The sequence below is a fragment of the Vigna unguiculata genome, chromosome 11 (genome assembly GCF_004118075.2).
Source record: "Vigna unguiculata cultivar IT97K-499-35 chromosome 11, ASM411807v1, whole genome shotgun sequence".
Lineage (NCBI taxonomy): Eukaryota > Viridiplantae > Streptophyta > Magnoliopsida > Fabales > Fabaceae > Vigna > Vigna unguiculata.
Window position 1 is genome coordinate 31,110,089 of NC_040289.1, and position 21,552 is coordinate 31,131,640.

Consider the following 21,552-nt stretch of genomic DNA (forward strand, 5'->3'; position numbering starts at 1 on the left):
TTATGAAATTCGTTTGGCGAGCGCGCTCTACCATCTGAGCTACATCCCCATTTTGTTTTTTGAATTTACACATTTGTTTACAAAGTAGATCAGGTAACAAAGTATATGCTTTTTGTTCTCCAATAAGAAATTTCTCTTGATTTTTATAAATTTTACTTCAGAGGTTTCATAATGTTCAAAAAATATTCTTTATTTTTCTTATATGCAAAATTTAATTATGTTTGGAGATACAGGGTATCGATCCCCGTACCTCTCGCATGCTAAGCGAGCGCTCTACCATCTGAGCTACATCCCCATTTTATGTAATTCTTTTATCCTCTCTTTTTCCCATTCACAATTTTAACCCAAATTTGAAGCATTTGTTAGTTACCTAAATTTAAAGCTTCATCTTGAGCAGTGAGAATTGGATCTCAGAATTGGATTGAGTGCTATTAAATTAGAGCTCTTTTGTGCACTCTCTAGCAGGTATCCAAATTTTCTAGCAACCTACTATTAGATAAATATATAACATGTTATTGTATTAAATCATTACTATTAGATAAATATATAACATGCTATTGTATTAAATCTTTGAACCTTGAACTGTAGTGGTTACAGTACATCGAATTTGTTGGCAATATGGCAATATTTATTTAGCTATAAATAATGTCACAATTATATTTCCATGACAGGAACTGAAATGACTATTCGAGGAAGAGGTAGAGGTCAAGGTAGTCACACTCTAAGTCAACTTAAGCCTATTCAATGTCATGTTGGTCCTTCAGAACTAGATCCTATTTTGCAATCACCAGGTATAATTGTTGAAAGCACTCTAAATTTTTGTATGTATTTAAGCGAATCTAACTACCATTTATATGTAAAAAGAATCAAATTTTGTTATGTATTTAACAACATTTATCTTCATGAAAAACAAATGACAATTCATTTTGTTTAGATTAAGAGAAAAAAGAAGAAAAAAGGCAATAAATTAGCTTTGTCAACAATTTCTAGTTTCAATGTTTTTTTAGGTGCTACTTCAATTGATGGTAATCAATCACCACCTACCACTCCAGTGTTTGATGGTGGTCAATCAAATGTCAATCCAACATCTAATGACGTACCTACTCAAGATCCTTCAAGTGTATATTCTCATAATGAAGTTGATAGAAGACTTGTCATATTTGTACAAAAAGTTAGCAGACCGTAAGTACATCCAATCAAATATTCAATTCAATGTTGCTAATTTTTGGTTTGTAAAATGATTATTTGAACATGCAGAAGAAGGTTTGTTCCTGATTCTGTGACTCGAGATATCATATGAAGTATTGATGAGAATGCCTAATCCAGCTGAGAAATGGAAAACTTATTCTGCTGATATGAAAGAAATCTTATTCAATGATTTTAAGGCAAGTTACTATAATCTTTTATCTTTATATTACATTTACTTATTATCATTAATTTTGATAAATTTGTATTGGTGTAGAATAAGTACCGATTTGCATCAGATTATGATCGTAGCACGGTAAGAAAGGTTTGGAATTTAACATGCATGGATCGTTATTCTGACTCTTTAGCTAAGGCAAGAAAAAAGGCAAGAGTAAGAGCAAATTCAGATAATATAGAAGACTTAAAAGGTTTTGGGCCAAGAGGAATAAGGACTGAGATGTGGGACGCTTTAATTGACATATGGATGACATAAGACTGGAAAAAGAAATCTATTGCTGGTAAAAACAATAGGGCTGCCAAGCCAGAGGCTATGGTGCACACTGGAGGGTCAATAAGCTTTGGACAACACTTGAAAAAGATGGTATTCATTTTCTTATTTTGTAGAAATATCTATGACTTTCTAATAATACTTATATATTGTATACATTTGGTGGATATGATTAGTGCATCAATCATATACATAAACATACTTATTATATATTTTGATATATATTTTACAGGAGGCGGAACGTAATGGGTCTGTTTCTTATGGTGAACTATACAACAAAGTTCATAAAAGAAAAGACGGTCAATATGTCTCCAATAAAGCAAAAAAATTTCATTGTAAGTATACATGTAAGATAATTTATTTACTTATTTAATCTTATATACAAAATGATTGATTTACTATATATAGGAATCATATGAAAGTGCTATGGTAGAAATATATGGAGAAGATGTATCAAAGCATCCTAAAGTTGATTCTGAAGTATGGATGAAAATGGGAGGTGAAAATAAGAAAGGTAGAATTCACGGTATTGGTCGTAGCTTGGAACTTGCCATCATCAGTGTGAATGGTTCATGTTCATCAGTTGTAGGTCCTTCCACAAATCCAAATCATGCACCTCCAACAGAAGAAATCACGACAATAGCTACACAAATGTCTCAAATGTAACAAGAAATGCACACACAGTTACATTTACAAACTGAATCTCAAAAGCAACTACAGATAAAGTTACAAGCACAAATAGAGGCACATGCACAACAGGTACAAGCTCAGTTGAAAGCACAAGCAGATATGCATGCACAATTTCAAGCATAAAGCACAAATACAAGCACAAATGCAAGCACAAGTAGAAATGCAAAAGCTTTTACAACAACAAATGCATACACAAATGCAAACACAGATGGAGTTTTTCAAGACACAAATATTTCCTGCATTAAAGATATCTTCACCACCGTCTGTCATGAAACATGGCGAGAAGAAAATATGAAGATGATGATTTTTTTTTTTTGTTTCTAAACACATATTTTAATGATGTATGTTGACAATTGTGAAGACTACTTTCATTATGTTCATCAATTTGCTAGGAATTAGCTAGGATTTAGCTACAACCAATTTGCTAGAGATTAGCTAAGGTTTAGCTACAACCAATTTGCTAGGGATTAGCTATGAATTAGCTACAATCGATTTGCTAGGGATTAGCCAAGGATTAGCTACAACCAATTTGCTAGGGATTAGCTACAACCGATTTGCTAAGGATTAGATCGGGATTAGCTACAATTAATTTGCTAGGGATTAGCTAGGGTCTAGCTACAACCGATTTGCTAGGGATTAGCTAGGGATTAGCGACAAAGTGGTTCTCTAGCTACTTAGCTACCTATATTTTAGCTACGGCATAGTGTCTTCGCTATTTCCTCGCTAATCCCTCGCTGAATCGTTTTGCGAGAGATTAGCTAGGGATTCGCTAGGGATTATTCCCTCGCTAATATGCAATTTTCTTGTAGTGTAAATTGTAATGATATTTTGTTGTTTTGCAATATATATAAGAGAAAATATGAAGTATGCAGTTGTTGAGCCACAGTACTAGAGTTAAGCCATGGAAGTAGAAAAGACAGGACAACATATTTTGACTTTCTAACTGAGCACAACAAATGGAGCCAAGCCTCATGAGGAAACCTTCTTTGCATTGAAATATGGAGCACATATCCATGAGGCTAAGCAGCAAGGAAAACCCTCCCAAGAGGGAAAGGTCACGTGCTAAGCACCAAGACAAGGGCCTGAGCTGAGAAGAAAACCCACCTGTGAAGAAACCCCTATGGTTGAGCACTGCCGAAAAATTCTTTTAAATAAAGACCTTGGCTCCTCATTAGAAGCATTGAGTGGAGGCTAAAAAAATGTAGCAGTAGGGTAGAATAGGGTCTGTGAGGCATAAAGGAGATCCTTTTAGTGTAGATCTTATGTGTAGATGTTGCTAGAATTGTATTGTAATATTCTATGAGTAGTTGAACTCCCTCGTGTTTAGGTTTGATGTAATCAATTCTGATTATATTCACTTCTACTTCTTAGATGTTTATCTTTGTTTTCATTTAATTCTTTGTGGTTTGATTTATGCTTAATGATGACTTTATCACTCATATATTTAACTGGTTTGGATTGCATTGGGAAACCGATCTCAAACTATGGTCCAATCAAATCATCATACATGTATTAGTGCTTATTCAAGTAGCCAGAAGGGATGCTAGATGAAAGGGTCCTGCATATGGCAAGGATTCATTCAAAGAGTCTTGCACATTAAAGCAAGGATTCATTTTACCAGGAGTTGAGGAATCACACTAGGTTTGAAGTCCTTAGGTTCTAGTGTATCAGGGATGAACCTAGATTTATATAGAAAGAATACTTCCACAATATTGAATGATTTGCATAGTAAGTAAACAAGATGGTAGTGGTGTAGTAGAAGATGAGATGAAATCAATTAATAGGCCCTATTACACTCAATTTATCTAATTACTACCATCTATTTTTACTTGCACTCTTTATCAAACCTAAAAATCAAACTACCGATATACTTGTTAAATCCTTGTGGATACGACACTTGTTGATACTACTACGTACCAATACACTTGCTGGAAAATGATTGTTGAGAAACAGTCATCAATTGCCCTTGTAGTTTGGTTTTTGGTTGAAAATTTGGGTTTAACATGAATAATAGATGGAGTTACGAATTTTCACACCTCATCTTGGTATGTCAATTGTACCTAAAAGGAATAATCATCACGAGTTTGGAGGGGTAATTTTCTACTATGGATTAAAAGTTTTTAATGATTTTGACATTCTTGTTGGAATCCTCAAGTGCTTGGTTTTCCATTCTTATCAGCTAGTGTTTTTGTCAGTTATGCTTTGTGTCATGCAGTATTTACCTTCTTACTGTCAAATTCTATAGCAATATTGAAAACATGGGCCTATAATCTTTAGTTGCTTTCCAATGATTGATATATAGGGAAATGATTGTGAATATTATACGAAAAACATGTGAATATTCAATTTTCCATACTCCTTCGTTGAGGCAATATGATCTTTAGATACATGGGAGAATCTTCTAATTTTTTACATAGTGTGTTTGAAAATTCCATGATGTTGAATAATTTTTTTCCTTAGTGAATGAAAAATTTCTTTGCTTAGATGGAAAAGTTTAATGATTGTTTTTGCACTTTCTTTTGATTATTCTTTATAATACTTTTAAGCTAATTAGGGCAAATAAAGGTGGGGAGAAAATTCCTCATTTATATGAACTTTAAAGGGAATCAAAACCTTATGCTTTTACTTGCAAATTCAACCTTGCTTTGATAATGCTCAAGTTTCTAAGTGTTGAATTCCATGGTATTATGTATCATCTCATAGTGTAAAAAAGAACTTATATCAAGTACTTATAACTAGTGAGTTGGCTTGATTTTATGCATTTCTTCAATTGATTATATTGCATTTTCTACTGATTAATACATCTGAAAAGAAATAAAACCTTTATTGGACTATCATACATAATAAGATGTTAATTATCCCTATTTAAAAGATTTATCTTCTCATTGTGGACAATGTAAGAACTTATCAATTTATATGTGTTAATATGTATGCAATACTATTATATTTACATTTCATTAAGTACTATAATACTTTGATTGATATGTAGTAGTTTATCATTTATATACAAACTTAACTTTGTATAACGCGAATTTATCATGATATATTTAGGATTGTCATCATTAAAAAGTAAATCTATAAATAAACTACACATGTCCACGTTTAGGATTGTTAATTATGTAATAATTTGAAATCATAAGAAAATAATGAAATAAATATCATAACCATACAATAAATATTTATAAATAATTTTAAACGTAGTTGTTCATAATTCTTCTCAATTGCAATTTCCAAAAACATAATAATGTACCACACCAAACAAAATATTGTTCCATCATATTACAAATGTATATCTACTATATATTTAAGAAAATGTTAGTATAATGAAGTTATTGAATTAGACATTGTCATTCATTAACATCTGTCCAAAATTGAGGTCTTTTTGGTTTTTTTGTTGTTGTTTGTGTTTTATTACGTTATAACTTTGCATTAATTGGTGATTGACGTTGACAGACATAAATTAGTATTCTTCTTCTCCAAGCCAAGCTATTTTAAATGTGGGTTGCTGCCCGAAGCATAATTGTGGTTATTTTCTTCGTGCATCCTTCTTCTTCTTGATGAAGGTTTGAATTTTTCTTACTATTGCTTCTTTTCCTTCATGAATCGTTCTTCTTCTTCTTCTCCAAGAAAAGTTATTTCCGTTCTTCTTCCTCCACAAAAAGGCAATTTTACAGAACCAGAACAAAACCTTTCGGCCTCAAGGTTAGTTCTCCTTCTTGGCTTTTTTTATTATTTTTTTTTCTTACTTTTTGAAAGCCATTTTCATACTTGCTCTTACTTTTTCTTCATGAAAGCTTTAATTTTTTTGAGGTTTTTTATGTTGAAGATGGTTTCTCTGTCCATCTTCTTCTTCTTCATGAAGGTTTGAATTTGTTTTATTTTGTTGTTCTTCTTCTTCATGCATCCTTCTTCTTTGTGTATCCTTCTCCTTCTTTGTGAAGGTTCTATTTTTATTTTTTTTTACTTTTTTTCTGTTGAAGATGATATCTCCGTGTGTTAGTATTTTTTGAAAGTCGAGTTCATATTTCTCTTCTTCTTCGTGAAAGGTTGGATTTTTTTACTTCTTTTGAGTTGACATTGTGTCATCGTGGGTTTGTAGTTGTTGAAAGTTAGTAGGTTGAGTTTTCTTTGTTCTTCTTCATGGTCTTCTTTACTTTTTTACTTCTTCATGGTCTTCCTTTTCTGTGGGTTGTTGTTCATTGTGTTATTTATTTTTTTACTTCTTATGCGGCTTTCTTGTCATGAAAGGTTATGTTTGTAACTTTTTTTCTGTTGAACATGTTGTAGTCGTGACTTACTATTTATTGAAAGCCATGTTCAGATTTCTCTATTGTTTTTTATGGTGTTATTTATTTTTCTTTTGTTTCTTTTGTGCTCCTTCTTTTTCTTCAATAAAAGTTTAATTATTTTGAGGGTTTTTGTGTTGAAGATGGTGTCCCGTGGATTAGTACATTTTAGTGTTGAAAGTCAATAGCTTGAGTTTTCTTTCTTCTTCTTCATGGTCTTTTTCTACTTTTTTTTTTCAGGGTAATGATGAAGTATGGGAAACTACAAACGACAATTATTGAAATAGCAACTTTATCGCTCCTATTGTATAGTGATAGAAGCTCAAAAGTTGGAGAGCTATGTGCCCTCTTGGATGGAGAAGATCTCCAATAAACCAAGGTATTCAATAGGCCAAGGAATCGAACAAAAATTCAAGTAAGAAATCACGTCTCCACATAGTCGAGGTCAATGCATGAATCCAGAAGGATGTCTCTACAAAGCCAAGGTCATTGCAAGAAGCCAAAAGGATGTCTCCCTAGGTCCGATGCCACTAAGGGTAGTTGGTTGATGGTTCAAGATTTGCAAGGATGTCACCCTAGGATAGACCTCCTTGTAGCAAGCTAAGATTGAGAGGAGAATATTCCTCCCTGTAGGAAGCTAAGATTGAGATGATAATATTCGAGAATATAAAGGAGAATCTTGGAGAAAAATCTCATTACATTTGATGAATATAAACTAGATTAGGAGATATTATTGTTGTTATTTACTAATTATCTTTTGATTAGATTATTTGAGAGTATTTGATTATGTATATCTACAAAAATTGTACTTGACTTGCTTATAAATAAAAGTGTTACTCCCACGGTCAAGGGACAAAATTATTTTGACTTAAGTGAGTCATTAACTAAGGTTAAAATACTTCTTTCTTTTTGTCTTTGGTCTAAGATTATTTTACACATTTTTTGACCAGAACAATATATGTTATTTATTTATTGAGAGATATAAATATCATATTTATATATTAAATTAGATGTATTTTTGATTCATTTGACAAAGTTTGGATTTTATTTTATTTTATTTTTTACATTTCTTAATTCTGAAACATGACTTTGAAACACACATGTAATATAAACATAATATGAAAACAAAATCATTTAAGAGATTGCATCCTGGCACTCTAAAGAGTTAGTTAGTCTCACGTAGAGCGTACTGACTCAAGTGGTGAGAGTAGCAGGAGGTCTGGGACACTTTGACAATTAGCTCGGTAGAGTAATAGAGGTCACCACAAGTGCAAACATCTAATGAATCCGACTAATTATATGTATTTGGATAAGTCGTGTCTTGAGTCTTAGTGTATTGGTTGCGAGTCATCACATGATTGATTGATGTATGTATCTTGGACTATTAAAACGTATGCAATTGTATGATGAAATCATTTTCTACTCTAGCTTACCTTTCTGCTTGTGGTATGTTCTGTGTGTGTAGTTTTCTCTTTTGCGATGATCATCAATTTATTGATGTGAGCAAATGCGAGAACTCCTCATGGTCAATAGGGTAATGAAGATTCCACTGCCTAGTTCATCTTGGATCAGATCCTGCTTCTCTAAGTTTTCTTTAGGGCTGTAGCCCATGTACTGCCATGTTCTTTGGCCATTTATTTTAACTATTGTTCAACTTCTATCTGGTTTAGTCTAAGACATCATTGTGTGCCTCAATATTTTATTTTTAGTACCTTGGATATTGTAAGGAGTAGTGTTTATACTCCACGACTTTGCTTCTTACATTAATCTGTGTGACATTTCATTTAATTAAGTTTATCTATTAAATGGGACATTACATATTGAGTTATAGAGTTATCGAGTTATAAATAGAATTGTAGGATTATAAAGTTATATAGTTATAGATACAATTATAGCATTTAGAATTGGACGTTCAACTTCATGTCCCTGTATTATCATATGGACTATATGTTGTAGTTTCTGGAGTGGAAACAAAAAATTATTGAAAATACTAATTCTTTATGAAGATGGAAATATAATCACTATAACTACAAATATGGTTTGTAAAGAAATATTTGAAAATCTTTAGTGAGAGGTGTATACAAATTAATCTTTTATTTTTTGAATCTATTTTGAATGTAGTAAGTTTATATGTGTTCTATATGTGCAAATGATAATGAAGTTCTCTATAATAAGATTCGAAACATATATGTATATTGATGTTTATAATAGGTATATTGATGTTTATAATAGGTACATACACACATAAGGATTACAAATGTAATAAAACAAATATTACTATTATTAATGTTATCACCATGGTTAATGGTTGAAATTTCATATTGTTGCATTGAACATGAACATTATTAAATTACTCTTATTTTAAATAATATTTATCATCATTATTTAAAGGAAAATGATATTTTAACCCACTTTTTTTGACCCACTTTTAACCCATTGCTTTAATCACCATTAGATCATTTTTTTTATTCTTTTTAGTGATGTGATGTATGATCTAATGGTGATTGAAGTGGTGGGTTAAAAGTGGGTCAAAAAAAGTGGGTTAAAGTATCATTGTCCTTATTTAAAATATAATATTTATTTTTAACTTCTTGATTTAGTTCTAATTATATCAATAAAAACAAAATTTTGTTATCTTAAAAATAGTCATTTGCGTTGCAAGGGTAAAAAGGGTAAAAATACTAGTTATTTTAATCTTGGTTCTATATTTTTTTCATTCTTATAAACCACCTCTTCAACCTTTATAAAAAAATATGTAAATTTTGGTTTTGGTTTCTATAAGATATTTTTATTGCCTTTTGAATCCTATAATATCAATTTTAAGATAAATATAAATAGAATTTATTTTATATATTTTTTGAAGTTACACATATTGAAATTGTATTACAATACTACTATTCATAAATTGACATACTCATTCAACATTTTTTTAATATATAATAAGTAGTTAATTAATGTAATATAATATTATAGATAAGAAAATGATAATTTTCAAATTAAGACGAACTGAAAATAAAAAATAAAAAAAGTTCTTTAAATATCATTAACTTTATGGACTAAAATTATATTTAAGTTTATATATTTTTGTTCCATTTCCCTTCATCACATCTACTATCTTATTTGCTCAGCAATTTTCTTGTTATTATTCCGAGAGTGTAACTTTTTTACATGATTATAACTTTGTTTTTTGAAATTGTACATGTTCAAACCACGTAACCATTAACAGCTGGACTAAACCAAGCCCAAACCCAACCCAAATACTTTTAATCAGATCGGGTCGGGTAAGTCTCATTCACAGCAATAGTACCGTTAGGCGAGAGAGAAATTTAGGGTTTTGGTACGCCTATATATTCCTGGCAGCGAATAGAGCTTTGAAGCACCGATTCAGAGTTCTTCATCTTCTTAGGGAAATTAGTTTTCAGCCTATAGTTTCCTTCAATTTTTGTGATCTATATTAGATCTGCATGGTGCCTCCCGGGCATCTCTGAATCCACATGACGTGAACGCCCCGATGCACGTGCGAAATCGTTGCCGTTCGTGTTGCAGTTCAGCCCCAATTTTCCACGGTTGATCTGTGTCAAAGTAACGGCGAAATTCCTATTTTCAATTCTCTCTCTTATTTACGATTATTGTGTTGAATGCTCAATTTGCCTTGCTATACCTTCAGCTTCTTTTCGAACACGTGTTCTCTGAATTCGAAGCTAGTCCTAAAGGCGCAAATCTAAACGCGGTCGTTTCTACTTGGTGCGAGGGTTATTCCTTTGTGCCTTCGGAAATGATCGTTAAATGACCATTTCGATCGTAGATTTATTTGTTTGATTTTTTTATTATTTCCCCGGCCATGATTATACATTATCCGCGCTTCTGAGTTTTCTCGATGAAGTCAAATTGGTTAAATATGGTTGAATTTCTTTATATGAGCCATGTTCTTTTTTTGAAGAAAAATACTTATTGCTTTTATTTTCAAAATATTATTATTCGGCATATTGAAATTATGATTCTTTTTCAATTATTGGCTATGAGGATATCTATTCAGCTTTATGCCAGTTCTGCTTCTGAAAATTTGTGATTGATAGAGCTGTTGTATGTCTCTGAGCCTACAGCAATATTCTGTATTTTTATTTTGTTTATAATTTTTTTTTCATGGATTAGTTTTCTTTTATTGAGATTGCTGATGATGATTTAATCCAACTTCATGAGGTGCTGTGAAGCCAAGACCCTGTTTTCAGGGAGAACCTACTTGGTGAAGCTTCATTCATATGATATCCTCGGATTTTACTGAGGCATTTTACTATGAGGATATTTCTAGACTTTAATGTTTTGTATAATTTTCTTTTTTGTCCCTTAGAAATGTAAAATTCGACTACAATAACCAATGATTTTCCAATCCAACTTGCTAGAGGTTGTGGTTGATCCAAGACCCTGCTTCAGGGAGAACCTACTTGGTGTTACTACATTTCCTATGACAGCAACTACTTATCTGAGGTTGCTTATGTAGTTCAAAGTTAATTTATGTTAGTTGTTTAAATTGAGTTTCACTATACCCCGTTCTTATTTAACTGGTTCTGGGTCTGAAAAGCTCATAGATTGAGTGTTGTCATCAGCTTCATCTCTTGTAACTTACGAGATAGGAGTTAAATAACAGCACTAAATTTTTTTACTCATTTTCTAATTTCTTATGAGTGGTGATTATATATAGTCACTTGCAGTTTCTAATTTTTGTATTCTAATCCTGCCGTTCGTTATTTTAGTTTTGGAAAATTTGGTCAATTTTGTTATCCTTCACAATGAGAGACATTACGACACCGGTGTTTTAGGAGGACTCAACATTTTACTCCTCGAAACCATTGCCTCCAGAGCGGTGTAACTAAATTATAATTATAAATTCTTAAATTATTTAATTAAATTGGTATATACTATAAATAATTAAAACTTAATTCAAATGAAATACAGAATATGTATAAAAATTTAATACGAAGTTATGTTTTTTTTCCTTTAATTATACTTAATTTAAGTATATTATGATTTCCATATGTTTTAATACCTTAATGAAATTAAATTACTAAACCCTTATTTAGTAAATACAATAATAATTCCATTATTTAGTAAATAGAGTTTAACTTGAAGGTTGCTCATGTAGTTGAATAGAGTTTAACTTAATTATTTTTAATCTTATAAAAAATGGATTACAAAAATATTTTAATTATTAAAAAAAATTAGGACAAAATTGAATCAGATACAAAATCGAAATCAACACAATGATGACATCTGATAGTGACACTATGTATTGCAATGCCACGTGGTATTGACAATGTCACGTGTCACAGGACTTGACACGTGACATTTTTTTTTTTTTCAAAAAATTTAAAAAAAATTAAAAATTTTAAAAAAATTCAAAAAAACCACAGACTGCCACGTGACACGTTGACTAATAGCGTTAGTCAACTCTGTTTGAAAAGAACCTAATTGAAACATTCAAAAGTTGGGATGCAATTGACACTTTTTTTAAACCGGGTACCTATTTGATACCCTAACCCCAAACTGGGTACTATACAACTAATTATACCTTTTCTTTAAATGAACTTTTAAAATCGACAAAGAGATTTATCATTTAAGGTAGGAGCCCCTAATCTTGGCACATAATTACTTATAATCAAACCCTTTGCCAATAATATATGCACAATAAAAAAAAATATAAGAAGAAGTTCTTATAACTCTTAGAGAATACTTCTTTTTGAATATTGACATGCTTTGTACTAGTAAGGCATTAATACCATGAGAAGAATTGAAAAATTAAGAAGAATTTAAACTTATGATTAGAAAACAAGCCAAACTTAACAATGGAAAAAGTTTTTCTTTTTCTTACCAAATGGGTCATTTTGACACATTTATTACATAAATAGGTCAATTGACTAATTAATTACATCACAAGGAAAAGGTCGTGCAAACTCAATACAACTTCTATGTTGGAGTTGTATGAAATTACGACGATTTATTCTCAAATTTAAAAAAACGTGAAGTTGTCATAAAATGTAACGACTTCTGCAATTTTGTTTTTAACTAAAATCGTTATGATGAGTAACGACATTCAATTATTACATTATTTTAATATTTATTTTTTAAATTTTACAAAAAGATCGTTAACAAGATCACACTTCTCTCTTTATTTTTTCCTAACTTTTTTATAATTTCTAAAATTAATTATATATATATTTTAAAATAATTTGATTAAAAATATTCTAAATGAAATGTTATTAAAATTTTGCTATTTTAAAATTTAATATTTTAAATTTGTTATTACATTTTATTACTAGATATTAAATTCGTGATCTTGTTAATGATTTCTCTATAAAATTTCAAAAGAAAAAAATACCCACATGTTAATGGATCGGGTACAGATATCATAGTATCCGTACCCGTGAATATTCGTACTCGCTAAATTTTACAAAAATACTCTCATATATATATTAGTAAAAAACATTGTGACCTAATTTTTTCTAAGTTGCACATCTTGTCTTGTCTTCTGTCTTCATTTTTCCAGCTTCAAGTATTGGTACATTGTCTTCTTCTAGGTACAACCCCTTGACATTTTTCTCTTTATTTTCTTTGAAATTGGACATATACATCATACTCTACATAGACAATGACGTTTATGGTATGCTTGTTGTCAAATGATGGAATCAAAATAAGAATACTTGACATTATTGTTTATTTTGTTTATTTTTGTAGGAATCAATCGAAGAAAGTAAGTTTGTTGATCAAAGCACTAATTAAAGAATTTTCATTGTGTTGAACATCATTTTATATTTACTTTTATAATTATTTGGACTTGTATGAACTTGAGTTTATTTGAACTTTATTTAAAATTTATGACACTGATGTATTTTATTTTATTTGAATTTATGATTAAATATTTGTTTTTTAAATAATTTTTGTAAATACCCGTGGGTACTCGCGGATATGAAAAAAATAGGTGGGTACCCGCATGACGGATACCCGACAGATATGGATATGGGTACGAAATAGATATTTATCCAACAGGTAGGATACGAGGGAGCTATTACCACTACAAGAAAATGTCTTATTAGTAGCCAATTTTAGTGACTAAAAGTTGTTAGTCACTATAGTGACCAATTTAGATACCAATTTACAAAATTAAAATTTATTGGTTACTAAAATAGTCACTAATATAAATAAAAAATTATAATTGATCACTAAATTTGTCACTAATTAATTAGAGAGAAATTTAGTAACTAAGTTATTTTGGTAGCCAAAATTTAGGTAGCTAATTTTTAGTGACCAGTTTTCTTTGGTAGCCAAAACTATGATAGCTAATTTTAAAAACCAATTTAGTGACCAATTATAATTTTTTATTCATAATAATAACTATTTTAGTAACCAATGATTTTTTTACTTTGTAAACTTGTATCTAAATTAGTAATTATAGTAACTAACAACTTTTGGTCACTAAAATTGGTTACTAATGAAGCATTTTCTTGTGGTGTACCCGTACCCTACCCGCCCATTGACATCCCTACTCGCATGACATGTCCCTTGCTATGTAATTAATTAGTAAACTGACATTTTTTGTAATAAATGGGTCAAAATGACCAATTTTATTAAAAAACCATGGAAAAGGTAAACCAAAGAAATCAAAACATAGTTTAACTTGCATAATAACATGCATGAAAATCCAATAATGCTTGAGTGAAATAATAAAGTGAGTCTAAGAGAGAAAAAAAAAATGAACAAAAACTCTTTAAATAAGAAATATTTTTTATGCTTTATTCAGACTAATGTCTTCTTAAAATGTCACTTCTAAGTATTCTAAGTATTTTGTGTTAGGGAAGAATAAAGTGTTTACTAACCAAATGTTATAATGTTTCCAAATTATAAAAACTCTCACCAGTAAACATAAAAAAAACATACATAACTACTACTAAATATAAACATCAAATACATAATTTTTCAATAATTACTTATAAATATACAAACTTATAAAGAGGAGCATTAAAATACTCACAAAAGTCTACCCTTATTAAAATAGTTACAAAAGGTTAATCTTTATTAAAATACTCATAAATAAATCGACATCATTACACCCATTTATCTTCCAAACGAATAACTACCAATCAAATTAGTGTAGTGTAATGACCAAAATATGTTGATTATATATCTCTTTTAGTATACTTAAATTTATAATTGATTCCTATAGCATAAATATTAAGACGAAATACAATTTTTTATTATTTAATAATTCAACAGTTGAATTGAGGACTATATATATATATATATAATATGTGACATTCAACTCTATATTTTATTTACTATCATTATCTTAACTTTTTATTCACTTTAAGATAGAAAAAGCTTTCAAAAGTAAAATTTTATTCGGTATTCCACGACGTAACGACAACTTCTATTCTAGCCGCCCTCCAGGTATTTAAAAACTGAATTTTTATTTTTGGACGGCTCGTCCAAATGACATTTTTTGGGTACAACAGTGTTAACATTATTAGTTCCGAAATATGCATAACAGTATTACTTTAATATCATATATTTTTAAATTTAAACTGTTGGATACTGTCAATCTACATTTCAGATTTTTCATAATTTTCTTTAATTTAAAAAATAACTTTCATGATGCCATGTTACTTCTAGTCACTTGAGTGAAAAGTAAAGTAATTGATTTTTCTTAACAGTATGTTCCGATCCTTTTTCGAAAGATTTATCTTTTGAACTACGCTTTCGATGATGTTCGAAAACCAAGGGACATAGCAATGTTCCAGCTACGAACTCTGATGGTAGACAATAATATTCTATCCACACGTCAACGCCACGTGTTGAGATCTAAGAGCTCTTTGTCTGAAGTTCAAATAGTGACACTCCAGATTTCAGAGTTCAGAGTTCTGCAGTTGAAGCTTTTAATCCCAATTTTGCAACCATGACGGTTTCTTCCTTCTTCAACAGGGCCTCCAGGGTTCTGGGCTCCTCCAATTTTCTGTTGCTCTGCACTCTCAGGTGCTTTTATTTATCAATTTTTCGTGTATATAATGTGCTGTAGGAAGATAAGAAGGGTACTTTTAACAGTATTGTCTATTTTAAGATTTCAGTGGTTGTTGTTGGTTGAAGTTCTCACTTAAGAGTGTGTGGATTTACTTACATTCATATACATGTGCAAGAACCAGTAAGTTATTTTTGGGGTATTATTACATTATTTCACTTGATCCACTTGCTAGTGTTAATCAAGTTCATTCAATGAGTGTCCTTCTTGATGTTGGGTTAGTGTTGCAAATGGATCCAAGCAATTTTACTTCATTCAATGCATCCCTATACTTCCGTTGTTCTTAGAAAGAGAACTTAAATAGATAGAAAAAAATATGTATGAAACCAGAAACAGAGATCATAGGAGAAAATTCTCCCTCTATCTATGGGGTTCTTCTTCAGCAAAGGGTATCCCTTTTTGCAATGAACTATTTCCTTGACTCACCAAATCTTTCATGGTTAGTTAATCTTTCTTCTACACCTTGTATCATGTAAGTTAAGGTCTGCTCTCAACAATTTTAACTGCCAAACCAATTCTGTAATGTAACTACTCCAACTGCTTTGCTCTCATTATTTTTTTCTGTCATTCCTTTTTCCAAGGGTAGTAGTCTATACATGTTTTCTTTAGGAAATGATCTATGAATTTCCTAGACGATCCTTAGGAAATCATATAAAAATATTTAAGGAGACAAATTAATTTCTGATTGACATAGTCAACTGATCTCAACGTATGTGTTTTCTATTTCACTAAGTTTGCATGCCCTTTGAAATTGCAGTGGTGGTGGTGTGGTTGCATACTCAGAATCACAAACAGGAGCTGAACGTCCTAGTATTCATGCCGATGAGCCTTCCAAAAAGAAAGTGGTGGTTCTTGGAACAGGATGGGCTGCTACTAGTTTCCTTAAGGATCTGGATGCATCATTATATGATGTTCAGGTTGTTTCACCTCGTAACTACTTTGCATTTACTCCCTTATTACCGAGTGTCACTTGTGGGACAGTTGAAGCGCGGAGCATCGTAGAGCCAGTCCGAAACATCATTAAAAAGGTGGAGTCAACAAAACTGAGCTCTAGGAATAATTGATGCCTTTCTAGTCAGCAATTCACATGATGAATGAACATGTAACATAGTGATAAATCAAGTGTTCTTTGAGGCTTATCTTATTATAAAACAAGAATGTTCGATGCTTCACTTTGTTATGTGTATTGTTGATGTCAGTATCACCTTCTGGTCATGTCTGGGAATTTTTCTCCCTTTCATTTCTTGTTCTTAAGGTGTTTTGACTTGATAATTAATAAGGAAGCCCCCCACTTTACCATTTGCAGAGAAAAGGAGAAATAAACTTTTGGGAAGCAGAATGCACCAAAATTGATTCTTCAAACAAAAAGGTTTTCTGTCGGTCCAATATCGACAACTTGGTGGGAAGTGGCGAATTTTCCTTGGACTATGACTTCTTGGTTGTAGCGGTGGGAGCACAAGTAAATACATTTAACACTCCTGGTGTCAAGGAGAACTGTCATTTTCTGAAGGTATTTTTTTTCTCTTGTTTATGACTGTTGGTTTAGCAGGAGATTCATTGAATCTTTGAACTTCTTGGTGAGGAAAAATTACCATAATCAAACACTTGTATTTTGATCTGTTTGTAACTAATTCAAAATGCACCCTATGATGATGACTCACAGGATGTTGAGGATGCTCAGAGGATTAGACTGTCTGTGATTGATTGCTTTGAGAAGGCTGTTCTTCCTAGTATAACTGATGAAGAGCAAAGGTCAATTCTTCATTTTGTTGTAGTGGGAGGAGGTCCAACTGGTGTGGAATTTGCTGCAGAATTGCATGATTATGTCCTAGAAGATTTAACCAAATTATATCCAACTGTTAAAGATAAAGTGAAAATAACAGTGATTCAATCAGGAGATCACATCTTGAACATGTAAGAACAGCATTAAGCATCAACTGTCTTAAGTATATTAGTATGATTTCAAATCTTTCACATTCTTAACTCATCTTAAATAAGAAAGCACACCTAGGATAAATGTCATCTTCAATCTTGTAGGTTTGATGAAAGAATAAGTTCATTTGCTGAGCAAAAATTTACAAGAGATGGGATAGAAGTTCAAACAGGATGCCGGGTTGTCGGTGTTGATGACAAGGTTATTACAATGAAGGAAAAATCAACTGGAGAGGTTTGCTCAGTACCCCATGGATTGGTTGTCTGGTCAACTGGCATTTCAACTCTTCCAGTTATAAGGGACTTTATGAAAGAAATTGGTCAGGTGAACATTCATTCCATGCATTTCTTCTGAATGCTATTTGCTTCACCCTTTCTTCTTCTCACTTGTGTATGTGCATGTGCACATGGTGAGGAAGGTGTTCCTGCTTTTTTAGTATATTACATTAAATCAGATCCATAATATATAGTGCTTTCCCTTCACCATGTGCAGGCTGAAAGGCATGTACTAGCAACTAATGAATGGTTGCGTGTGAAGGGATGTGAAGAGGTGTATGCGCTTGGTGATTGTTCTAGCATAACTCAACGTAAAATCATGGTATCTCTTCAGACTTTAAGAGACCTTTTTTAAACTTCTAAACTTATTTAATACAACAAAATGTTGTATCCTCTCTGAATGAATAAAGATGTGAACAACTTGATTGGGTTTTGATGATGAAATTAAGCTCATTGTCCCTTTCATTTGATTATTTCTGATAAATTGAATAAGCTTGTTGCATGTACTCTATGCAGGAACCAAATACATGTTATGTAAATCACAATTGAATTGATCTATGTCATAATTAACTTGTTACCTTGGTTTCTAGGATGATATCACAACCATATTTGAGGCTGCAGACAAAAATAAGTCAGGCACCTTAACTATTGAAGAATTCCAGGAGGTGATGGATGACATTGTCTTAAGATATCCGCAAGTTGAACACTATCTAAAGCAAAAACATCTTCGTGATTTTAGCACTCTGTGGAAAGATTTGCAAGGGAATGAAAGCAAGGAAATAGGCATAGAAGCATTTAAGCTGGCCCTTTCTCATGCAGATTCACAGGTGAAGAGTCTGCCAGCAACGGCACAGGTATATATTCCACCAGTAACTACTCTTACTTGTGCTGATACCTTTTGCTGTCAGTTATGATGTTCGGATACGATACATGTATCAGATACGGTAAGTGTCAGACACGGATACGTGACCCCCAAATTAAAGTATCGGTGCATCATAGGCTGTCAAATGTCTTGTACATTTTTTAATGTGTTGCTATATCCAGGTTGCTGCTCAACAGGGTGCATATCTAGCTAGATGCTTCAACCACAGGGATCATGCTGAAGAGCATCCTGAAGGTCCTCGACGATTTAGTGGATCTGGACGCCATAAGTTTCTGCCTTTCCGGTAAACTGTGTACTTCATGTTCTTATTGTGCTTCCTGTATTTCTTGTATGTGGAGTGGAAATTTCAAAGTTGTCCACTGAATGAATAAAATGCCAGGGAAATCTAGTATGGCTGTTAAGTTAGTTCTCATGCGTTATGTAGTGATTGCTTCAAATTTGAAAGCAGAAGTTGATAAGAAACACTGCAGGGATTAGATGTCCAATTAGGCAGAGTGTGTTCTCTATGGTCTACTCCATGCCATTATGTAATTGCTTTGGTTGATATTTTATGTCTGATAATCACTATGGAGGGCCTTCTTCCACTTTTTTAGATGAAGCATTTTTGTTTCTACTTGAAACCATGCTCCAATACCTTCTATGTGGGACGTTAAGGTCCAATATACTGCTCGACTTGTCAGGGGATTTTTTTTAATGCCTTTGTTATTGAAAAAACTTCAAATTTAGATCAAGAAAATATATCTAAGTAAAACAGCTATAATCGTTGATAAACGTAAGAAAATATTTATAGTGAACATGAGAAGTCACAAGAGACAAACCCCAAACATTACTATGAATCATTTCAAAACAATAGAAATCATGATGAGTACAGTATGGAGAATAGAGTAGTTTACTTTTAGCCAATTTGCAAGCAGAACAAGACAAATGCACCAATACCAATTACTTGATATCCCAACAAACTAAATTTAAATGAGTGAGATAAAACAATAGAGCAGGATGACCCATTTTTCTATGTTTATGATTGAAAACATTATTATAAGCAAAAGAGAAGTGATGGGAAATATTATGGAGAGGAAACAACCTTCCCCCTTTAGGCCCCCTTCATGACCATTTTCCTCGATACCTACTCCAACACAAGATAGATTGAGAAAAGTTAACATTACATTTGTTGTCTACTAAGTGACCAACACACAATAAGTTGGAAGCAATAGTACAGGATGTTAGGCTTTTAGAGAGGAAGGTTTATTGGGGAGTCACAATACAATGAGACTTGAGTTCAACCACACAAGGGATTGACATCACTTTTAACCAAAAACCTTAAGACAATAGATTTATGAGTCTTCATCCTTATACAGTATTTTACTTTCACATTTCTACTAAATGTAGGACTTAGACTCACATTTGGATTCCTAACATCGAAAAAGTAAGAGGTATGAACATCTCTTACTTCCCATGCATCTAAGGCTATTTTTCAGTTCCTGACCCCACAATCTTTTCAATACATCTTGAATTGATATTTCCAAGTAGTATAACTCTTGCCGTGGAATTGAACACAAAAATTGCCAACGATACACCACATTATGTTTACAAAAGAGTTGGCCACTAATTAGGTAGAAAAAGATGTTTTGATAACCATTTTAGGTTAGTTTTTTTTTTTTCTAATCAAAGACATAATATAACACGTAATTGTGTTTATGCTGCATCATTGACTAATTAGTGAGATTGTTTGCATGTTAACAAAAGGTATAGACATCTGGGTCAATTTGCTCCACTAGGTGGGGAGCAGGCAGCTGCAGAACTTCCTGGAGACTGGGTTTCCATGGGTCACAGCACCCAATGGCTTTGGTATTCTGTATATGCAAGGTGAGTCATTATCTATTATGTAAAGTACACACGTGGCAACCAAGTTATTTGCATAGCTAGTTTTATATAGGGACACTGTTATTTTATTTTCACACTAAAATTTTTTTTACATTCATTTCATATTACCCTCACTACGTTTTGCTCTATTCTTTTTTAAAAATATAAAAATTATTTTTTGTTAATATTATTTTATCTTTATAAAAATTGTCAAATGAAAATCAAATAGTGTTAAGGAATCTTTTTCTTTTATCTAATAACTTTGTGTTCAACATTCAGCAAGCAAGTGAGCTGGCGAACAAGGGTCTTGGTCGTGTCTGATTGGACAAGAAGATTCATATTTGGCAGGGATTCAAGTCGAGTTTAATTTCACACCTTGTTACCTCTGTTGATTTTTGTATCTAATGTAAAGTGATATCACTGTTGATGGAACAACATCTCCATTGGAAACAATCTTATGAACTGTTATTGCATTTTCGTTGAGTGTTTCTGTTTACTGCTTCCATTTTACGTAAGTATGTATGTGGATTTGGATCGGATCCTTTTCAAGCCTTTTCTTCGTACATAATGAGAAGGAAACACAGATCTAATGGAAGTGTACTATTTCCTTTTGATTTAAACATAAAAAAATGAATTTTCATGCAGTAACAATTTGACCGTGGACTAATAAATAAAAAAAATCTATAAATTTATTATTGTTATAAAATAAAGTTAATAATAGAAAAGAGAAGGAAAGGAAGAATAGAAAAATGAAAAAATGAGGAATAATTTTTCTGTATGTCTTATTATTGATAGTAAAAGTTTTATTTATAAATATAACATGTAATCATAAATAATCATAAAGGATATAAATCAAATTAATATAAAT

General features: G+C 31.7%; 1 protein-coding gene, 1 long non-coding RNA gene and 7 other non-coding genes across 9 annotated transcripts; 8 read left to right on the forward strand and 1 right to left on the reverse strand.

The window, feature by feature from the left end:
* Positions 1 to 222: 222 nt before the first annotated feature.
* On the reverse strand, positions 223 to 295 carry TRNAA-AGC. The gene has a single exon. It is a non-coding gene; the product is annotated as a tRNA-Ala (tRNA).
* Positions 296 to 1,541: 1,246 nt separating this feature from the next.
* LOC114168429 lies at positions 1,542 to 2,206 on the forward strand. The gene is made up of 3 exons (XR_003600672.1): positions 1,542 to 1,786; positions 1,926 to 2,028; positions 2,102 to 2,206. It is a non-coding gene; the product is annotated as an uncharacterized LOC114168429 (long non-coding RNA).
* A 7,923-nt stretch (positions 2,207 to 10,129) lies between these two features.
* LOC114170965 lies at positions 10,130 to 10,266 on the forward strand. Its single transcript, XR_003601315.1, has one exon. It is a non-coding gene; the product is annotated as a small nucleolar RNA snoR134 (small nucleolar RNA).
* Positions 10,267 to 10,505: 239 nt separating this feature from the next.
* Positions 10,506 to 10,593, forward strand: LOC114170962. The gene has a single exon (XR_003601312.1). It is a non-coding gene; the product is annotated as a small nucleolar RNA U36a (small nucleolar RNA).
* Positions 10,594 to 10,679: 86 nt separating this feature from the next.
* Positions 10,680 to 10,771, forward strand: LOC114170925. The gene has a single exon (XR_003601278.1). It is a non-coding gene; the product is annotated as a small nucleolar RNA Z223 (small nucleolar RNA).
* A 68-nt stretch (positions 10,772 to 10,839) lies between these two features.
* Positions 10,840 to 10,954, forward strand: LOC114170943. Its single transcript, XR_003601294.1, has one exon. It is a non-coding gene; the product is annotated as a small nucleolar RNA Z278 (small nucleolar RNA).
* Positions 10,955 to 11,040: 86 nt separating this feature from the next.
* LOC114170944 lies at positions 11,041 to 11,156 on the forward strand. The gene has a single exon (XR_003601295.1). It is a non-coding gene; the product is annotated as a small nucleolar RNA Z278 (small nucleolar RNA).
* A 63-nt stretch (positions 11,157 to 11,219) lies between these two features.
* LOC114170957 lies at positions 11,220 to 11,324 on the forward strand. Its single transcript, XR_003601308.1, has one exon. It is a non-coding gene; the product is annotated as a small nucleolar RNA snoR97 (small nucleolar RNA).
* A 4,070-nt stretch (positions 11,325 to 15,394) lies between these two features.
* LOC114169881 (external alternative NAD(P)H-ubiquinone oxidoreductase B1, mitochondrial) lies at positions 15,395 to 21,180 on the forward strand. The gene is made up of 10 exons (XM_028055259.1): positions 15,395 to 15,690; positions 16,491 to 16,761; positions 17,040 to 17,243; positions 17,397 to 17,647; positions 17,771 to 17,990; positions 18,159 to 18,263; positions 18,532 to 18,795; positions 18,986 to 19,107; positions 20,568 to 20,687; positions 20,964 to 21,180. The coding sequence occupies exons 1-10, from the start codon at positions 15,614 to 15,616 to the stop codon at positions 21,049 to 21,051; spliced, it is 1,722 nt and encodes a 573-aa protein (XP_027911060.1). The 5' UTR covers positions 15,395 to 15,613; the 3' UTR covers positions 21,052 to 21,180.
* The last annotated feature ends 372 nt before the right edge of the window (positions 21,181 to 21,552 follow it).